Source organism: Bos grunniens, chromosome 20 (assembly GCF_055505025.1).
Source record: "Bos grunniens cultivar Pamir isolate PY7600 chromosome 20, Bosgru_T2T1.0, whole genome shotgun sequence".
In the NCBI taxonomy this organism is placed as follows: domain Eukaryota; kingdom Metazoa; phylum Chordata; class Mammalia; order Artiodactyla; family Bovidae; genus Bos; species Bos grunniens.
This window is the reverse complement of record NC_141184.1, coordinates 53,475,519-53,494,985: the sequence shown is the minus strand read 5'-3', so window position 1 is coordinate 53,494,985 and position 19,467 is coordinate 53,475,519. Positions and strand designations below refer to the sequence as shown.

General features: G+C 37.4%; 1 protein-coding gene across 11 annotated transcripts in view; it reads left to right on the top strand.

The window, feature by feature from the left end:
- Nucleotides 1–16,405, top strand: part of ERCC8 (ERCC excision repair 8, CSA ubiquitin ligase complex subunit) — a 51,015-nt gene extending 34,610 nt beyond the window's left edge. For 8 of the 11 annotated variants that reach the window (XR_015149269.1, XM_086362597.1, XM_086362603.1 and 5 more), the window contains 3 exons: nucleotides 3,584–3,781; nucleotides 9,727–9,810; nucleotides 16,277–16,405. Coding sequence is in view for 9 of the 11 variants with exons in the window: in XM_086362597.1 (XP_086218723.1) it covers nucleotides 3,584–3,781; nucleotides 9,727–9,810; nucleotides 16,277–16,345 (351 nt within the window). In the remaining 2 variants the exon portion in view is untranslated. The remainder of the gene's footprint in view (nucleotides 1–3,583; nucleotides 3,782–9,726; nucleotides 9,811–16,276) is intronic. The other 3 variants (XR_015149270.1, XM_086362598.1, XM_086362594.1) reach the window with 1 other exon arrangement.
- The last annotated feature ends 3,062 nt before the right edge of the window (nucleotides 16,406–19,467 follow it).

Here is a 19,467-nt window from a genome sequence, read left to right as displayed (position 1 = left end):
CACCTGTCATTAATTATGCTGATAGTTGTTTGACAGTGAAATGAGCTGTCTTATGATGGAGTCTGTGCATCACTGTAGGTGTTTACGCAGTGAGAAGATGTATATATTTCTGGGACAATAAAAGGAATTCATAAGATAAGGAATTGTATTTGCCATCATCCTATCCAACATCTGTGAAATTTTCCTCCCCATCAAAATCTTTTCAAAGCCTGTACATAACTACTTGAAGACATCATAACCAAAAGTAGCCTGTTATTCAGTTCAGTTCAGTTCAGTTGCTCAGTTGTGTCCGACTCTTTGCGACCTCATGAGCCGCAGCACATCAGGCCTCCCTGTCCATCACCAACTCCCGGAACCTACCCAAACTCATGTCCATTGAGTCGGTGATTCCATCCAACCATCTCATTCTCTGTCGTCCCCTTATCTTTCTGCCCTCAATCTTTCCCAGCATCAGGGTCTTTTCAGATGAGTCACCTCTTCCCATCAGGTGGCCAAAGTACTGCAGTTTCAGCTTCAGCGTCAGTCCTTCCAATGAATACCCAGGACTGATCTCCTTTAGGATGGACTGGTTGGATCTCCTTGCAGTCCAAGGGACTCTCAAGAGTCTTCTCCAACACCACAGTTCAAAAGCATCAATTCTTCGGTGCTCAGCTTTCTTCACATCCATACATGACCACTGGACAAACTATAGCCTTGACTAGACGGACTTTTGTTGGCAAAGTAATGTCTCTGCTTTTTAATATGCTGTCTAGGTTGGTCATAACTTTCCTTCCAGGGAGTAAGCATCTTTTAATTTCATGGCTGCAATCACCATCTGCAGTGATTTTGGAGCTCCAAAAAATAAAGTCAGCCACTGTTTCCTCTGTTTCCCCGTCTGTTTTCCGTGAAGTAATGGGACCAGATTCCATGATCTTAGTTTTCTGAATGTTGAGCTTTAAGCCAACTTTTTCACTCTCCTCTTTCACTTTCATCAAGAGGCTCTTTAGTTCTTCTTCACTTACTTTCATAATAATATATAGTATGATATTTGTCACACTGCTTTTTATGGTAAATACTTACAGTCATAAAATTGGGAGCTTAGATAATCATCTAGCACAGTGTATGACACTAAGCACTTAGTAAATGGTAGATCTCTCCTTGCCTTAATCTGTTATTAGAACTTCATTCCATAGATATTGAAAAGGTACTGATAGTTTAGAGCCCAAAGGTGATTTGATCACAACAGTGAGTTACCAAGATTAATAGGACAGTAAGTTGCAAAATGGATTGCAGGGGAGCACCTAAAACCACAGACAGAAGTTAGAGACCTAGTTCAGTATTTATACCTCATTGAACACTTTCCAGTTCACATTTGGGACGGAATGTGGTATAATGGAAAGAACATAAGTTTTGTAGGTAGGTATTCTGATCTATGAAAAAGACCATTACAGTCTAGCAGTTCATAATTTTTCTAGGAGGAACAGAAAATTGCTAGTTGAGATTTTTCTTTTTCTGCTAGTTGTGTTTTTTCTCCATCCTCCCACCCTGATGTTATTCTACAAATTGTTGTACATGAAGGATCAAAATACACAAGTGGGGAAATGTTATACTTTTAAATATATAAGAATGAATAAATCTAGGGACTCACTGAATACTTTTGTATCCCAGGTTTTCTCTTATGCATTATTTCTTTTTATTCTTCACAATCTCTGGTAAACAATTTTATTTCCTTTTAATATGTTAGAAGAATGAAACTCAGAAGTTAAGTCATTCATTACTCAAAAGAGTCAGAAAAAAGGTAGGGGAGTGGAGTTGGTTTCAGAAACCCAAATCTACTGATTTTAAGTTTAACGTTTTAACATTTCACTATACTACTCCTTCAGTGGGATTGCTGAATACATGTGCTCATTTCTGTCACATGTAAATCTCAATGGTGTGTAAGCCAAGTGTAGTATCCATAATTACCATTGCATGTCCTTTTGAGCCTCACACATACACATGTGCACAAATACACACGAACACACACACGCACATACACCACTCCCACCCAACCTTTAGAAAAAGAAAAAAGGGAAAATCACTCACTGTTTAAACTCCAGTATTAGCCATAGTAAAGGGAGATTTTGGTGATCTCACTCATAATTCTCAGATCATTAGATACTGGTTTTATACTTACCTTAAGCTGCTTATCTAAATTATCAGCAGAAAGTAAACCTGTCAATATCTTTAGCCCAAAGCTTCTCAGACTTTGATGGACTTAGAGATCATCTGGGGATCTTGTTAAAATGAAGACTGTAGTTCAGTAGGTTGGGATGGGGTCTGGAATTCTGTTTCTAATTGTGCAGGTGATGCTGATGTTGTTGGGCTTGCAACTTTGGTGTACAGGTGCAGAATTATTAGTTTGTTGCAAATATATAATTTTTTATATAAAGCTGCAATTAGAGTATATATACTATTTGTGTTCTTTTATTTCTATTTTCTACATAATTTCAAACTTATAATTTTTAACTGCTGTATAAGCTAGAATTAATATAATACTCTTAGGAATTTACATCTGTTCTCAATTACTCTGCCATTCTAGATAAGGCCACATTGAACTCCTCTGGGCATATTTTTTTGCTGTTTAATTTATTAGCCTAAGATGAATTCCCAGTAGTAGTTACTAGGTCAAGGAGTAAGAATATCTTTGTTGTTTAATGGGTATAGAATTTCAGTTTTGCAAGATAGAAAATGGATGGTAGTGCTGGTTGCCCAGCAGTGTAAATATGCTTTATGTCACTGATGTGTGTCAGTCATGTAGGACTTTTTGTGACCCCAGGGACAGTAGCCCGCCAGGCTCCTCTGTCCATGAGATTATCCTGGCAAGAATACTGCAGTAGGTTGTCCTTTCCTCCTCCAGGGGATCTCTCTGACCCAGGGATCAAACCCACATCTTTTGCATTTCCTACATTGGCAGATGTATTCTTTACCACTAAGCCACCTGGAAAGCCCTAATGTCACTGAACCATATATTTAAATATGGTTAAGATGGCAAATTTTATGTTATATGTATTTTTTCTTTATACTATAAATTTTGTTACATGTATATTTATATATAAATTTTATGTTATATGTATTTTATATATGTATAAAAAGAAAGTTATTCTCTCTCCAAAAATGTATTTATATATACATATGTGTCATTATTAAGGTATACTTTATATTTTGTTGCATAATAAACCATTTGGCCTTTTAAAAGGGAAGACCAAATTACAGTGCCATCTACATATTTACTTCACTTGTACTAATATTGAGTGTCTTAATGGTTTATTAAAATTTTTGCTAAACGATCTAAAATAATTTTTCAAGGTTACCTTAATTTGCATTTTTATTTCTATCAAGGTTGAAATGTGAACATTTGTTTTTGTGGGTCATTTTACTATTTGTACTTCCCTTGTATGCAAAATGTACATATATGTCATTGGTCCTTGTTTCTATTAGGACACTAATCATTTTCTTTAGACTTATTGGAGCTGTTTCTATAGTATAATATTTTAAGTAAATAGTTGTCTTTATTGTCTTTTTAATTCATATTTAAGTAACTTTATGCTTTTACATCCTGCAGGTCAACTATGGAAAAGTATATAATGATAGTAGAAAAGGATTGAAATTCACTGTCTCCTCTGGCTGCAGTTCAGAATTTGTTTTTGTACCATATGGTAGCACCATTGCTGTTTATACAATTTACTCTGGAGAACAGATAACTATGCTTAAGGGACACTATAAAAGTGTTGACTGCTGTGTATTTCAGTCTAATTTCCAGGTAAGAATGATACTTAAGGGAATTTAAAATGTTCGAGTAGCTAACTTGCCAAAACCTATGGGTTTTGTTTTTTTAACATCTTAATCTTTCTCTTTAGTCTCACCAATGGAACAGAGTGTTTTCTCCATAGAACTTTTGCATAGATTATCTCATATGCTCCTTTAAGTGATTCTTAAGTGTAGCGAGATTGTTGGGATTTTTCCCTGCATTGTAGATGAGGAAAATGAGGCTTATAAAAATTAAATACCGAAAGAATGAAAATTGTGGGTTATTGCTGCTGCTGCTAAGTGGCTTCGGTCATATCTGACTCTGTGTGACCCCATAGACGGCAGCCCACCAGGCTCCTCTGTCCCTGGGATTCTCCAGGCACGAATACTGGAGTGCCATTTCCTTCTCCAGTGCGTGAAAGTGAAGTTGCTCGGTCGTGTCCAACTCTTCGCGACCCCATGGACTGTAGCCTACCGGGCTTCTCCGTCCATGAGTTATTGCTTGGAGGGACTTTATCACCTATTCAGTCACTCATTAATAGGCATTACTTAATCTGTGTCTGACACTGTGAAGTAAGATATACAGGGCTAGTTTTCAGCTAGCACACATCTATATGGCAGTATTCATTATTAAAATACTCAAACACATATCCTTTAGTTTGTTACATAGCTTTTGTACTAAGCCCCTTACATGACCTCCAGCTTCACCGTATTTCCTAGAGCCTCCTAGACCTTACTTCAACCTAGTAACTAAGAGGGACCTTTAAAACCCTGCTTCTACTCTATGTCTAGTATCTCTTCTGATTGGCCAGTTTCCTGATGTACTGCTACTGCTGCTAAGTTGCTTCAGTCGTGTCCGACTCTGTACGACCCCATAGACGGCAGCCCACCAGGCTCCCCCGTCCCTGGGATTCTCCAGGCAAGAACACTGGAATGGGTTGCCATTTCCTTCTCCAGTGCATGAAAGTGAAAAGTGAAAGTGAAGTCACTCAGTCGTGTCCGACCCTCAGCAACCCCATGGACTACAGCCTACCAGGCTCCTCCGTCCATGGGATTTTCCAGGCAGGAGTACTGGAGTGGGGTGCCGTTGCCTTCTCCACCTGATGTACTACTTCTTAACTATTTTTAGTGTTGCTTCTGGTAAACTAGTACTAAGGCAACGAGGGGGTGATATAACCTGCCTCAAATCTGCAAGTAGATTGACAGAGGGTGATTATCCATTCAAAGAAATTTATAGAATACAGTACTTTTCTTATTCAGAGTCACTAGAGACAAAGCCAAGATTTTAATTCAAGTATTCTGACTACCAGCTATCACTTTTCACCGTATCAGAGCTTCCTAGCAGATGTTCCTGCTAGGAAGATTGGACTGAAAGTGAGTGAAGATGGATTAGAACAGATTAAAAGTAAGTAAAGATAATTGATTCCTCTCAGTCCCTGAAATCACTGGACCAGGTCTAGCCAGAAAGCTGAGGCCAGTTGCCTCTTGACAAATATCGTTTCTGCATGTGCTATGTACTAAGAAAGATTTTAATTACTTTATTATATCAGAAAGCTTCCAGCTCTTATCCCATTCCATCTATTATGATTTATGAAAAGGAAGATAATTATAAATCTAATTATAAAAGTAAGAGAGTAGTGCTTTTGCATCCATTTAGCAGCAGAACCCTTTTACCAATTATATATTACACAAAAACTCGCTATTGGAAAATAAAATTGATATTTATAGTAATTCTGCTGTAAATATAAAAATTTGAAGATATATCCAACATCAAAATAAATAATGATAATAGTTGATTATTTTCTATTGACTAGAATAGGGATTCCTGAATCCATTCTGCTACTAGTAATTAACCTAATAACTTGAAAGTCTGATGAGGAATGGATATTACATAGTCTCAAAGTTGCACCCTACAAAATATTAACTACAAAGATAAAATAATTTTACCTTGACTAAGACTGGCAAGCATCAGCTTAGTCAAATTGCCAAAGTGTATGTGATATTCCTGGCAAAGATATAGCACTTTCATTTAATCATGAGAAAACAAGGTTACCTGACCTTAGTTTATCTTAAGTATATAATCTTGTCTTCTCAGGAACTAAATTGCTCTGCAGCACTGGGCATATGAAAATATCTTTGCACCATCCACAGTAACTGTGCATTCTAAATTTTAAACAGTACAGTCTGTAGAATTTTGTTCCATCTAGGAAATTTGATAATGTGTTAGTTCAGTTCAGTCACTCAGTCGTGTCCGACTCTTCGCAACCCCATGAATCGCAGCACGCCAGGCCTCCCTGTCCATCACCAACTCCCGGAGTTCACTTAGACTCACGTCCATCGAGTCAGTGATGCCATCCAGCCATCTCATCCTCTGTTGTCCCCTTCTCCTGCCCCCAATCCCTCCCAGCATCAGAGTCTTTTCCAATGAGTCAACTCTTCGCATGAGGTGGCCAAAGTACTGGAGTTTTAGCTTTAGCATCATTCCTTCCAAAGAACAACCAGGACCAGTCTCCTTTATAATGGACTGATTGGATCTCCTTGCATAATTTACTTAATTTTCTTTACATCTATATTTCCTATAAGTTACTTCATAATCTTATTTTCTGTTTACCAAGAACCTTTACTTTTATTTTTTTTAGAAAAATACTGATTTTACTATGCCTCAAATCGCTTTTGAGATGAATAAAAATAAAACTAAATAATTTAATACCAGATCAGAAAGAAAGTTGTAGTGTTAGAAATATTTGTGTAGAAATACATTTGTGAGAAAAGTAAACAGTCAGAGTTTTAACTTAACATTTTGCTGATTTTTCTTTTTAGCCCTTATTCTTTGCTTAGTAGCTTTTTAAAAAATTGACCTAGTGTTTTACATCCTGTTTTTTTCTTTTCACTCTGTATTTGGTTTATATCCTACTCCTTTCTCTTTAATGACACTATTTTCCAGTGTCATTAAATATTCTTCAAAAACAAATTTAGTGGCTATATATCATATTAATGCAGCATAGATTTATATATAAATCATAACCCTAGACAATAATATTTGGAAAATTATTGTTTTATTATAAATATAATATTGGTGATAATAACCTTGAATTTCATACGTGTCTTTAGCATGACTTCTTAGAAATGTATACAAAAACTTCTGACACATACAGAGATTTCAGTTTCTAAAAGGATTATATCAATTTATACCCTCTGTATGTGAGAGTATCTATTTCACTGCCCCACAGAAATATTTTCAGTACTAGCCAATATAACATATTTCTGAAGTTTTGTCAGAAGAAGAACGAACGTTGTTAAGCATGTACAGACACCATATCCATAAAGACATTGCCATTGCATCAGTCCCAGCTTATAAAATAAGCTTCTCAACAAGCTTGGCATATGAATCTTAATGCTCTTCATTAGTTAGTTAGGCAGTTTTGAGCTAAATAAAACTTTTTTTCAATTCCTGGCCTATTTTAGTTAGAAACTCTTATGGTTCCTGCAAAGTAGTTACCTGAGGAGGCTTTACAAATAGCTGAGGAAAAAAGAAAAGGAAAAGGCAAGGGAAAAATGAAAAAATACATCCAACAGAATGCAGAGTTCTACAGAATAGCAAAGAGATGGGAAGGCTTTCTTAAATGAACAGTGCAAAAAAATAGAGGAAAACAATAGAATGTGTAAGACTCGAGATCTTTTCAAGAAAATTGAAGATGTCAAGGGAACATTTCATGCAAGGATGGGCATGATAAAGGACAGAAATGGTAAGGACCTAACAGAAGCAGAACAGACTAAGAAGAGGTGGCAAGAATACACAGAAGAACTATACAAAAAAGATGTTAATGACCTGGATAACCACAGTTGTGTGGTCACTCACCTAGGGTTGGACATCTTGGAGTGTGAAGTTGAGTGGGCCTTAGGAAGCATTACTACCAACAAAGTTAGTGGAGGTCATGGAATTAAGCTGAACTATTTAAAATCCTAAAAGATGATGCTGTTAAAGTGCTGCACTCAATGTGTCAGAAAATTTGGAAAACTCAGCAGTGAACACATATCTGGAAAAGTTCAGTTTTCATTCCAATCCTGAAGAAGGGCAATGACAAAGAATGTTCAAAGCACTCATTTCACTTACTAGCAAAGTTATGTTCAAAATCCTTCAAGCTAATGGCTCCAGCAGTACGTGAACCAGGAACTTCCAGATGTACAAGCTGGGTTTAGAAAAGACAGGAACAGAGATCAAATTGCAAACATTCATTGGATCATGAAGAAAGCAAAGGAGTTCCAAAAATACATCTACTTCAGCTTCATTGACTATGCTAAAACCTTTGACTGTGTGGATCACAACAAAATGTAGAGAATTCTTACAGAGATGAGAGTACCAAACCATGTTACCTGTCTCCCGAGAAACTTGTATGCAGGTAAAGAAACAACAGTTAGAACCAGACATGGAACAACTGACTCATTCCAAAGTGGGAAAAAAGTACGACGAGGCTGTATATTGTCACCTTGCTTATTTAACTTATATACAGAGTAGAAGTGAAGTTGCTCAGTCGTGTCCAACTCTTTGCGACCCCATGGACTATAGCCTACAAGGCTTCTCCATCCATGGGGTTTTCCAGGCAAGAGTACTAGAGTGGGTTACCATTTCCTTCTCCCTGGGATCTTCCTGACCCAGGGATCAAATCCAGGTCTCCCGCATTGTGGGCAGACATTTTACGATCTGAGCCACCAGAGAGGCCCATATGCAGAGTACATCATGTGAAATGCCAGGCTGGATGAATCTCAAGCTGGAATCAAGATTGCTGGGAGAAATATCAACAGCCTCAGTTATGCAGATGATACCACTCTAGTGGCAAAAAGTGAAGAACTAAAGAGCCTCTTGATGAGAGTGAAAGAGGAGAGTGAATAAAGCTGGCCTAAAACTCAGCATTCAAAAAAACTAAGATCATGGCATCCACTTCATCGCTTCATGGCAAATAAAAGGGGGAAGAGTGGAAGCAGTATCAGATTTTCTTTTCTTGGACTCTCAAATCACTGCAGATAATGACAAATTAAAATTAAAGCCATGAAATTAAAAGACACTTGCTCCTTGGAAGAAAAGCTATGACAAACCTAGACAGCATATTAAAAGGGAGAGACATCATTTTGCCCACAAAGGTTCTTATAGTCAAAGCTATGATTTTTCCAGTAGTCATGTATGGATGTGAGAGTTGGACCATAAAAAAATGCTGAGCACTGAAAAATTGATGCTTTCAAATTGTGGTGCTGAAGAAGACTCTTGAGAGTCCCTTGGTCTGCAAGGAGATCAAACCAGTCAATCCTAAAGGAAATCAACCCTGAATATTCACTGGAAGGACTGATGCTGAAGTTCCAATACTTTGGCCTCCTGATGCAAAGAGCCGACTAAGTGGAAAAGATCCTGATGCTGGGAAAGATTGAAAGCTAAAGAAGAGGGCAGTAGAGGATGTGGTGGTTAGATAGCATCACCAACGCAATGGACGTGAATTTGAGCAAATTCTGAGAGATAGTGGAGGACAGAGGACCCTGGTGTGCTACCATCCATGAGGTCACAGAGAGTCAGACACAACTTAGCAACTGAACAACAACGTATGGTTTCTTCATTGAAAGCCTTTATTAAAAGTTCAGTTATTGACGCAACCATTTTTTTATTCTCGGACACTTGAAATATATGGATACAATTGATTTAAAAAAAAAAAAAAACTATGGCAATGATTTTTGTGAATTTTAACCATGTAAGCAAATTCTAACATTAGGATAATGCTATTTTAAAATACAAAACAAAGTTTTACTATTTCTTAAACAAACAGAAAAGGGCATCAATCTAGTTTCTTTAGGGAATAGAAATAGATTTCATCTAATCTAACCTAAGAATTAGTCATTTAAAAAATGGTTCATTTCAAATTGTCATCAGCTTTCAGCTGACCCACAACCACATCTTTGTTTTCTGTATTATAGGAACTTTACAGTGGTAGCAGAGACTGCAATATTCTTGCTTGGGTACCATCCTTATGTGAATCAGTTCCTGATGATGATGATGAGGTAAATATTATTTATACAAGTTGTACAGTGACTTCTAAATCATAAAGAATTTTTTACTAATTTACTTTAAATGGGAGAGGCTTTTAAAGCATTTCTTGCTATTTTCTGATTGTTTAAATAACTTACCTGTATAATACATAAGGAAAATTCAAAAAAAAATTGAGAATGAAATAAATTTCTGAAGTTTATCAATTTTAACATTTTTATTTATTTCATTCTTGTTTTATCCTGTGCATATTTTTAACATAGTTAATATCATGCTTGAACATACAACTTAGCATCCTTCTTAGACTTTTTCCATGTCATTAATAACTATTTGTAAACATTGTCTTTCATAATATAGTTTTCTGTCATTCTTAGTTAGTTAGTTCAGTCGCTCAGTGATGTCTGACTCTTTGCCACCCCATGAATTGCAGCACACCAGGCCTCCCTGTCCATCACCAACTCCTGGAGTTCACTCAAACTCATGTCCATTGAGTCAGTGATGCCATCCAGCCATCTCATCCTCTGTCGTCCCTTTCTCCTCCTGCCTCCAGTCCCTTCCAGCATCAGGGTCTTTTCCAATGAGTCAACTCTTCGCATCAGGTGGCCGAAGTATTAGAGTTTCAGCTTTAGCATCAGTCCTTCCCATGAATATTCAGGACTGATTTCCTTTAGGATGGACCGGTTGGATCTCCTTGCAGTCCAAAGGACTCTCAAGAGTCTTCTCCAACACCACAGTTCAAAAGCATCAATTCTTCGGTGCTCAGCTTTCTTTATAGTCCAACTGTCACATCCATACATGACCACTGGACAAATCATAGCCTTGACTAGACGGACCTTTGTTGGCAAAGTAATATCTGCTTTTTAATATGCTGTCTAAGTTGGTCATAACTTTCCTTCTAAGGAGTAAGCGTCTTTTACTTTCCTGGCTGCAGCCACCATCTGCAGTGATTTTGGAGCCCAGAAAAATAAAGTCAGCCACTATTTCCACTATTTCCCCATCTATTTGCCATGAAGTGATGGGACCGGATGCCATGATCTTAGTTTTCTGAATGTTGAGCTTTAAGCCAACTTTTCCCTCTCCTCTTTCACTTTCATCAAGAGGCTCTTTAGTTCTTCTTTGCTTTCTGCTGTAAGGGTGGTATCATCTGCATATCTGAGGTTATTGATATTTCTCCTGGCAATCTTGATTCCAGCTTGTCCTTCCTCCAGCCCAGCGTTTCTCATGATGTACTCTGCATACAAGTTAAATAATCAGGGTGACAGTGTACAGCCTTGACGTACTCCTTTTCCTATTTGGAACCAGGGATCAAACCCATACTTCCTACAGTGGAAGCATGGAGTCTTAACCAGTGGATCACCAGGGAAATGCCACGACTTCTTGGGACTTGAGTTATCTTGTATGACATTTTTAAGGTCCTTTATTCACACTGTCAAATTTTATCAGTTTGCACTTTTACCAGATAAATTAGTGTAAATATGACACTGTGAATAAAGAACCTGAAAAATGTTGTGGTAAAACAAAGATAAATAAGACATGGTCTCTGGTCTTAGGTAGTAGCCTCTTAATTTTTTTATTTTCATGTCAAGCTATCTAAAGGTGAAATTTTATAGATATGTGTCTTATTTGGTTTAGTATGACTTTGAGTAGTTTTAGTGTATAGCTGCTTTAAAAACTGAATTTTTTCTTATACAAAGCTTAAAATGTTAATTACTGTGTCCTGCTGTTGGGGAATTATTGTATACATTAAATCTAACTTATAACACTAGGCCACACTAGAATGTTTAACAATCATTCATCAAATATAAACTATAAAAATAAAAGTAAATAATCTTTGACTTGTGTATGAAAAAAAGATAATAGAAGAAAACTGAAATTGTTTATTTTATAAAGATAGTATGTGACTCTGATGGTTTATTTCCTTATTATATAGTTATGGTGATAGTTTGATTCTTCCTCATCTGCAAGAATTTTTGTATATAGGCAATTAAGCTGAACAAGTATAAATCAAATAGGTATACACAAAAAACAAGTTAGGTTTTGTATTTACCTTTTAAAATGCACTATGTATATGCTTTCAGAGAAGGCAATGGCAACCGACACCAATGTTCTTGCCCCATGGGTGGAGGAGCCTGGTAGGCTACAGTCCATAGGGTCGCACAGAGTCGGACACGACTGAAGCGACTTGGCAGCAGCAGCAGCAGCATGTATGTGCTTTAAGATAAGCACCATTCTCTTTATAAGATGATAAATGATAAGATTATTTCCACAAAACTTTTGAAGATTCCTGTGAATATAAGTAGAACATGAATATGATCATGATGCAGATCTCAGTAGAGTAGTCTGTGTATACCAGACCCTCTTCCTTACATGTCAACTCTGTGCAATCCCATGGACTGCAGCCCACCAGGCTCCTCTGTCCACTGGATTCTCCAGGCAAGAATATTGGAGTGGCTTGCCATTTCCTTCTCCAGCCTTACATGAATACTTACTGTTTGACTGATATTTAGAAGTATTTTCATCTCACCTCTCAAATGAATGACTGCTGCAGTTCCTCAGAGAGGCAAGTTAACACAAAACACACACATATGTACATTTACACACTCACCTGTCTTTAGTGTCAGGTAAACTAAATCATAGTAATACTGGTAATTGAGTTTGAATTCCAGTTCTGCCATTCATTAATGATCTAGGGCAAGTTTATAATATCTTCAAACATCAGAATCATTGAAGTAAAATTGTTCTTAGTTTACCTTTCAGATCGACTTTTTTTTTTTTCAATTTATTTATTTTAGTTGGAGGCTAATTGCTTTACAATATTGTGGTTTTGCCATACATTCACATGAATCAGCCATGGGTGTACATGTGTTCCCCATCCTGAACCCCCCTCCCTCTCCATCCCATCCCTCTGGGTCATCTCGGTGCACCAGCCCTGAGCACCCTGTCTCATGCATCGAACCTGGACTGGCAGTCTGTTTCATATATGGTAATATACATGTTTCGGTGCTATTCTCCCAGATCATCCCACCCTCTCCCTCTCCCACAGAGTCCAAAAGACTGTTCTATACATCTGTGTCTGTTTTGCTGTCTCGCATATAGGGTTATCGTTACCATCTTTCTAAATTCCATGTATATGTGTTAGTATACTGTATTGGTGTTTTTCTTTCTGACTTACTTCACTCTGTATAATCGGCTCCAGTTTCATCCACCTCATTAGAACTGATTCAAATGTATTCTTTTTAATGGCTGAGTAATATTCCATTGTGTATATGTACCACAGCTTTCTTATCCATTCATCTGCTGATGGACATCTAGGTTGCTTCCATGTCCTGGCTATTGTAAACAGTGCTGTGCTGAACACTGGGGTACACGTATCTCTTTCAATTCTGGCTTCCTCCATGTGTATGCCCAGCAGTGGGATTGCTGGGTCATGTGGCAGTTCTATTTCCAGTTTTTCAAGGAATCTCCACACTGTTCTCCATAGTGACTGTACTAGTTTGCATTCCCACCAACAGTGTAAGAGGGTTCCCTTTTCTCCACACCCTCTCCAGCATTTATTGTTTGTAGATTTTTAGATAGCAGCCATTCTGACCAGCATGAGATGGTACCTCAGATCGACTTTTGAGATGAAATATACTTCTCCATCAACCAAGACAGAATCCCTTAGGATTGTTTCTCCTGATACCCAACCTATAGAGGAGGATTTATTTCTACCATAAAAACCTGAAGGGCATTGGGCAATAGAAGCAAGTTTTATGATCTTTAAGCATAAATCCTATTATATAGTTGATAGGTTGCTTTTTTTTTTTTTTTTTTGCTGGGGAAGTTTGTTTTATTTTTCTGATGGATCTGCCTTCCTTTTGCACACTCTTCCTAATATCTGGTCACACTCAAGGCAAGCCTATACAACTCCTAATCAGTTTTTCCTGCCTGAGATCTAGAGTGACTATATTACAATCTAAACCTGACTTCTCATCAAGAATCTTACTTTATTTTGACAGTTACACAGTATGTAACTTTTATTTAGATGTATAACCTTGGGGTCTTTCCTGGTAACTCTGTGTAAAGAATCTGCCTGGTAGTGCAGGAGACGCCAGTTCCATTCCTGGGTTGGGAAGATCCCCTGGAGAAGGAAATGGCAACTCAACTTCAGTATGCTTGTCTGGGAAATCCCATGGACAGAGGAGCGTGGCAGGCTACAGTCTGTGGGGTTGCAAAAGAGTCAGAATAAACAACAGTGATAAAATGTGTAATTGCTTTCTATATTCAGACAACCCTATGTTCTACCTTTAAAGACTTTCCACTAATTACCAGTAAAAAATTTTTGAATTTATCAAATTTAGTAAGATATATGTGTGGAAGATGTTAAAATTGGTTTCATTCTTCCTTCGCATTCTATGGACCTGAACTAGATCCCCTTTTAACTCTGATTTCCCTTCACAGCTATCAGCAGAATAGGCAGGCTGGTTAAATAGAGATGGATATGTTCAAGCATAGAAAGAATGTCCACTAGGAGGAGATGTTGTAGAGAAAACTGAAGTAATGGATGGTAGTTAAATTGATCCATAGGTCTCAAACAGTACTATATCATGGGTGACGTTTTTACTGCAGCTTTCAATTATAAGATGTTTTATTTGTGATGTTTAGCAATAAAATGTACTTCTAATAATACTGTAATACATTCATATTTTTTCTTTACTACTATAAATACAGTAAAATTTATATGCAACCACATTTCTAGTTTTCACTTATTTTTGTTTGCCTATCATAGCAACAATAATTTACATTAAAATATAATTCTGCTTCTCTGTTGATTCTTCAAATGAAACTTAAGTGTTTAATAGGTTATATATTGAGCTTCCATAGTGAAATTAGGAGACATGGCCTTTGTGTGACTTATCTACCTAAGGACATTTTTGGTAGACATCTAATGCAGAGTTAAAGGCTTTTAGAGATAGAGTAGGGAAAAATAATCACCTCACTGCAGAGGACAATGGGTCTTTAAATAAACTGTCACTAAATAACCTAACTTGGTAGTTAAATCATAAACCCAGAAAGGTAGGAATTTCAGTAAATGCTTGGTTGAAAGAATAAACGAACAGACTTCAGTATGCTACTCTTGCATATCAGTGGACTGCTACTGGAAATAAGTGAGTAGTTAGCTAAGCTTTGATAATAGTTTTGGATCTGGACACAGGGTATAATGGAATTTTGCTTGAACAACTAAGTAACAATGGCCAACATTATAAGATTAAGTAAAGGACTCAGATCTATAGCTTTCACAGCTATAAAGAATACCTAAATTAATATATTGTTTTCTGACTATCCTGGCTGACACTTGGGAAATTTACTGGAAACAGCCACTTTTTTCTGCTGTTATCATTGTTTGAATATTAAGAGTCTAAGCTATCATGTTCATCAAAAAGGAAATGAACATTCTTAAATATGCAGTAAGGGTTACCCTTAACATAAAATATTGGTGTATGTTGTAAAAGGTAATACTTCTAAAATAATTTAAGAATAATCTAAGTACTAATATGTTATTGGATTTGGGATGTGAACAAACTGACAGCAAATGTAAAAACTGCAAAATAAGAAGCACACATGATTCATAAAACCTAGGTACTCAAAAACAACAGAGATCATTTTAAAGTCCCTGAATCATTTGCCTAAGAATAAGAGGGTAGCCATTCAAACAAATTCCCCAAACAAGTGAATTGATTTGAACTACTACAAATAATTAAAATTCCTCTATTGCTGATTACATTTATTTAGGTACAGCTCTAAAGTTGTAAGAATACTGTGATGTTTTGTTGTTTTTGAAACACCATCTAATGCATATTCTCTTTCAAAGGGAAACCTGTGTGCTAATGACAAAATGTTAGCAAATCCAACACATTTTGTCTGTCTTTTTCCACTACTTTACTAGCTATAATAACAAACAAACAAACCTCACTACTTCATACCAAAAAGGGTATTGCTCCATTTGATGAACACCTTATTCCCTGTATATGAATTTTGCTTATTTATAAAAATCAAGTCCACCAAAACAGTAAAAAATTGCTCACTTTAATATTTTGGGCTGTCAAGCCAGCCTGCAGACCTGAGTCCAGTCTTAGCCACACGGATATGAGCATGCCCTGTACTCCTGGTAACTCCAAAGGGTTATAAAAAAAAAAAAAAAAAAATGCCTTCATAATAGTAGTAGCATCTTGTGTGTCTGTGTCTGTGTATGAGGTGTATGAGGTAACTACATTGAGGGAAGCATAATTTGAATAAAGTCTGATATGTTTATTTAAAATGAAGTTGCATTGTTTTATATTGAATGTGGGTGTTTCTTAAGTTACTTTTGGTTTTAAATGAACAGTTATATAGTTTCTTTCAAAATAATCTAGTTGCTTTTTATCTGATTTCATAATTATATTGTGAGCCTAAAATTATGAGGTAGAATAATTGAATCTTCTTTTTTGCTTCCTTTTTTAGACTTCAACCAGATCACAGTTAAATCCAGCATTTGAAGATGCCTGGAGCAGCAGTGATGAGGAAGGATGAATATCATTCTTAGTACCCTTTTTGTCTCTATCAAAACTTTTAAAACTGGACTATTTTATATTTTCAGTTGTCCAGTTCAGTTCTGTTCGGTTGCTTAATCGTATCCGACTCTTTGCGGCCCCTTGGACTGCAGCATGCCTCACCAGCTCCCGGAGTTTACTCAAACTCACGTCCATTGAGTCGGTGATGCCATCCAACCATCTCATCCTCTGTCGTCCCCTTCTCTTCTTCCCCTCAATCTTTCCCAGCATCAGGGTCTTTTCAAATGAGTCAGCTCTTCGCATCAGGTGGCCAAAGTATTGGAGTTTCAGTTTTAGCATCAGTCCTTCCCATGAATATTCAGGACTGATCTCTTTTAGGATGGATCTCCTTGCAGTCCAAGGGACTCTCAAGAGTCTTCTCCAACACCACAGTTCAAAAGCATCAATTCTTCAGCGCTCAGCTTTCTTTATAGTCCAACTCTCACATCCAAACATGACTAATGGAAAAACCATAGCTTTGACTAGACGGACCTCTGTTGTCCAGTGACAGCTAAATGAGCTGTGAACTTGAGTAATTGTTTTCCCTTTTGTCTTAAAATAAGGTTAATATTTGCATGAAGTCCTAAAACAAGTTCACTATAGTTTATTTAATCAGAACATTTTCCCTTAACCCCAGTTGCTGTGGCCTGCTGCAGCCACTATAGTACAAGGAGACAGGTTGTGGTATCCCCTTTGTGGGCCTGAGCAGATTGTGTGAATGATAAGATGCAGTCTTAGAGGACGAGCAAGCAGAGGTTATCAGCACTGACTTTGTCCTGCTGGTTGTACAGTCACTTTGCTCATTTTCACCTTCAAGGGTGATTTTACTGAGGATTATATCAAAAATTATAGTTGAAAAGTTAGAAACAAAATTAGTTTATTTTTATTAATATGTTCAGTTCTTGCAATGCTTTCATATATTTAACCATTTTCTAGCTTTATGTTAAGTATTTTTTAATTCATTGCCTTCCACAATTGAAAAAATGCATCATTGGAGGTTTTTAACTTAGGAAAAATCCTACATTTCCTTTATTTTAATGCATCAGTTGGCAGCTTAAACTACTTTTCTATGAATCTGGTTACTATGTGACCAAGTCCTAATGCGTTCATCAAAGCAGAAAATATCCTGTCAGGTAATTGGATTTAAACATGAAATGTCAGAAAATTTCTTTTTTTTTTTTTTTTTTTTAAATTGCAAGGGTTTTATTTTTTTTTAATTTTTTTAAATTAATTTTATTTTATTTTTAAACTTTACATAATTGTATTAGTTTTGCCAAATATCAAAATGAATCCACCACAGGTATACATGTGTTCCCCATCCTGAACCCTCCTCCCTCCTCCCTCCCCATACCATCCCTCTGGGTCGTCCCAGTGCACCAGCCCCAAGCATCCAGTATCGTGCATTGAACCTGGACTGGCATCTCGTTTCATACATGATATTTTACATGTTTCAATGCCATTTTCCCAAATCTTCCCACCCTCTCCCTCTCCCACAGAGTCCATAAGACTGTTCTATACATCAGTGTCTCTTTTTTCTTTTTTGTTGTTGAGGTATAGCCGATTAACATTGTCAAATGTCAGAAAATTTCTATTTTATTTTCTGCTCTTGTGTCATGACCCACAAGTGATTATCATGAACCTAGTCTTATATTCCCTTTCTTTCTAATTCTTATCAATAGGAGACTAGTTAATGAGGTTTTTGTGAACTTGACCAACTATAGAGTTGAGTTTTTCAATGTGTAATTGTTAGACCTCATATCAGACCTTTAACCTTTGAGAATGCTGTTGAAGTTGGAAAGTTTTTTTAATTTTAAGAAAAAAGTCTTTCTACAAATTGCAAATACTGTATAGATAGATAACTGGCTACATTTTGAAAAGATCCATCTGTTAAGGATGAGGAATGACAGCCCTCCTGGTGCCATGGCACAGGTCTAATCCACTGACCAGGCAGTGTTGGCAAGCATTGAGGCCAGAGTAGTACCTAGTGTCTGTGACTTTATATGTTCCTATGCTGCTGCTGCTGCTGCTAAGTCGCTTCAGTCGTGTCCGACTCTGTGCAACCCCATAGACGGCAGCCCATGAGGCTCCCGTTCCTGGGATTCTCCAGGCAAGACCACTGGAGTGGGTTGCCATTTCCTTCTCCAATATGTTCCTATAGGCACCCATAAACCATTTCCCTTTCCCCCTCTGAGCTTTTCTGAGTCAAATTTCAGCCTATTCCTCAAAGTAGTAAGACATGACGCCACCTGAACACTTGCTTAGGTATTGTGGGCCATTTGTGGGTTTGGTGTGAGAGCCGTCTCAGGAGATCATGGCTTCCCACAAACACTGTTGTTTCGGTCACAAGCTTCTCTGCCGTGTCTGCTTGCCGCTGTCACAAGCAACTCATTCCCCAACCCAGTTCAGTGTAAGAGGTCCCATGCCCGGATACCTGTGTCTCAACATTTAGTGAAGAGGAGAGAGGTAAAGGAGCACCCGGCTCCAGCATGCCCCCCAAAAAAACTGAGGAGTTGGTACACTTAATGCTAAAAATGCAAAGCACTTGATCCATGTACCTGGGCTCTCCTAAGAGCTGCTACTTATCAATATGCAAGGAGTCTCGTATGCAAATGTAAAAGATAACGTGGTGTCATCGTTGCTTTTCTAGATGTAGACACTAGCCCCGCTAAGGTTGATTAGGACACCCCAGAGAAGGGGCACTGATCACAGAGAGGCTACTAGGGACCAACAGGAGCTTATCAGGTAAACACCGAAAAGGAAAAAATGGAAAAGTTTTAGTCAGCTAGACAGAGAAGTCTTTCTGTAAGTTTTTAAAAAGGTGCCAGCGTGAGAAGGGGACTGATTATTCCTTGGACAGGGGCAATCCCAGGGATAAGTTGACTAGAAGCACCTGACCCCTTCAGCCTCCCTCTTTTCCCCTCAACAGCCAGAAAAAGAAAGTGAAAACTATACCTTCAGGGTACAAAAATCTAAAACAGGAAGAGAACAGAAAAACTGAGTGCCACTTTAGGTGGCTACAGCCCAAGGAGGAAAAAAGAAGGAACTTTAAATTTTAGGTACTGAGCAAGCCCCAGTTCAGCAAACAATGCTAATTCTAGATTT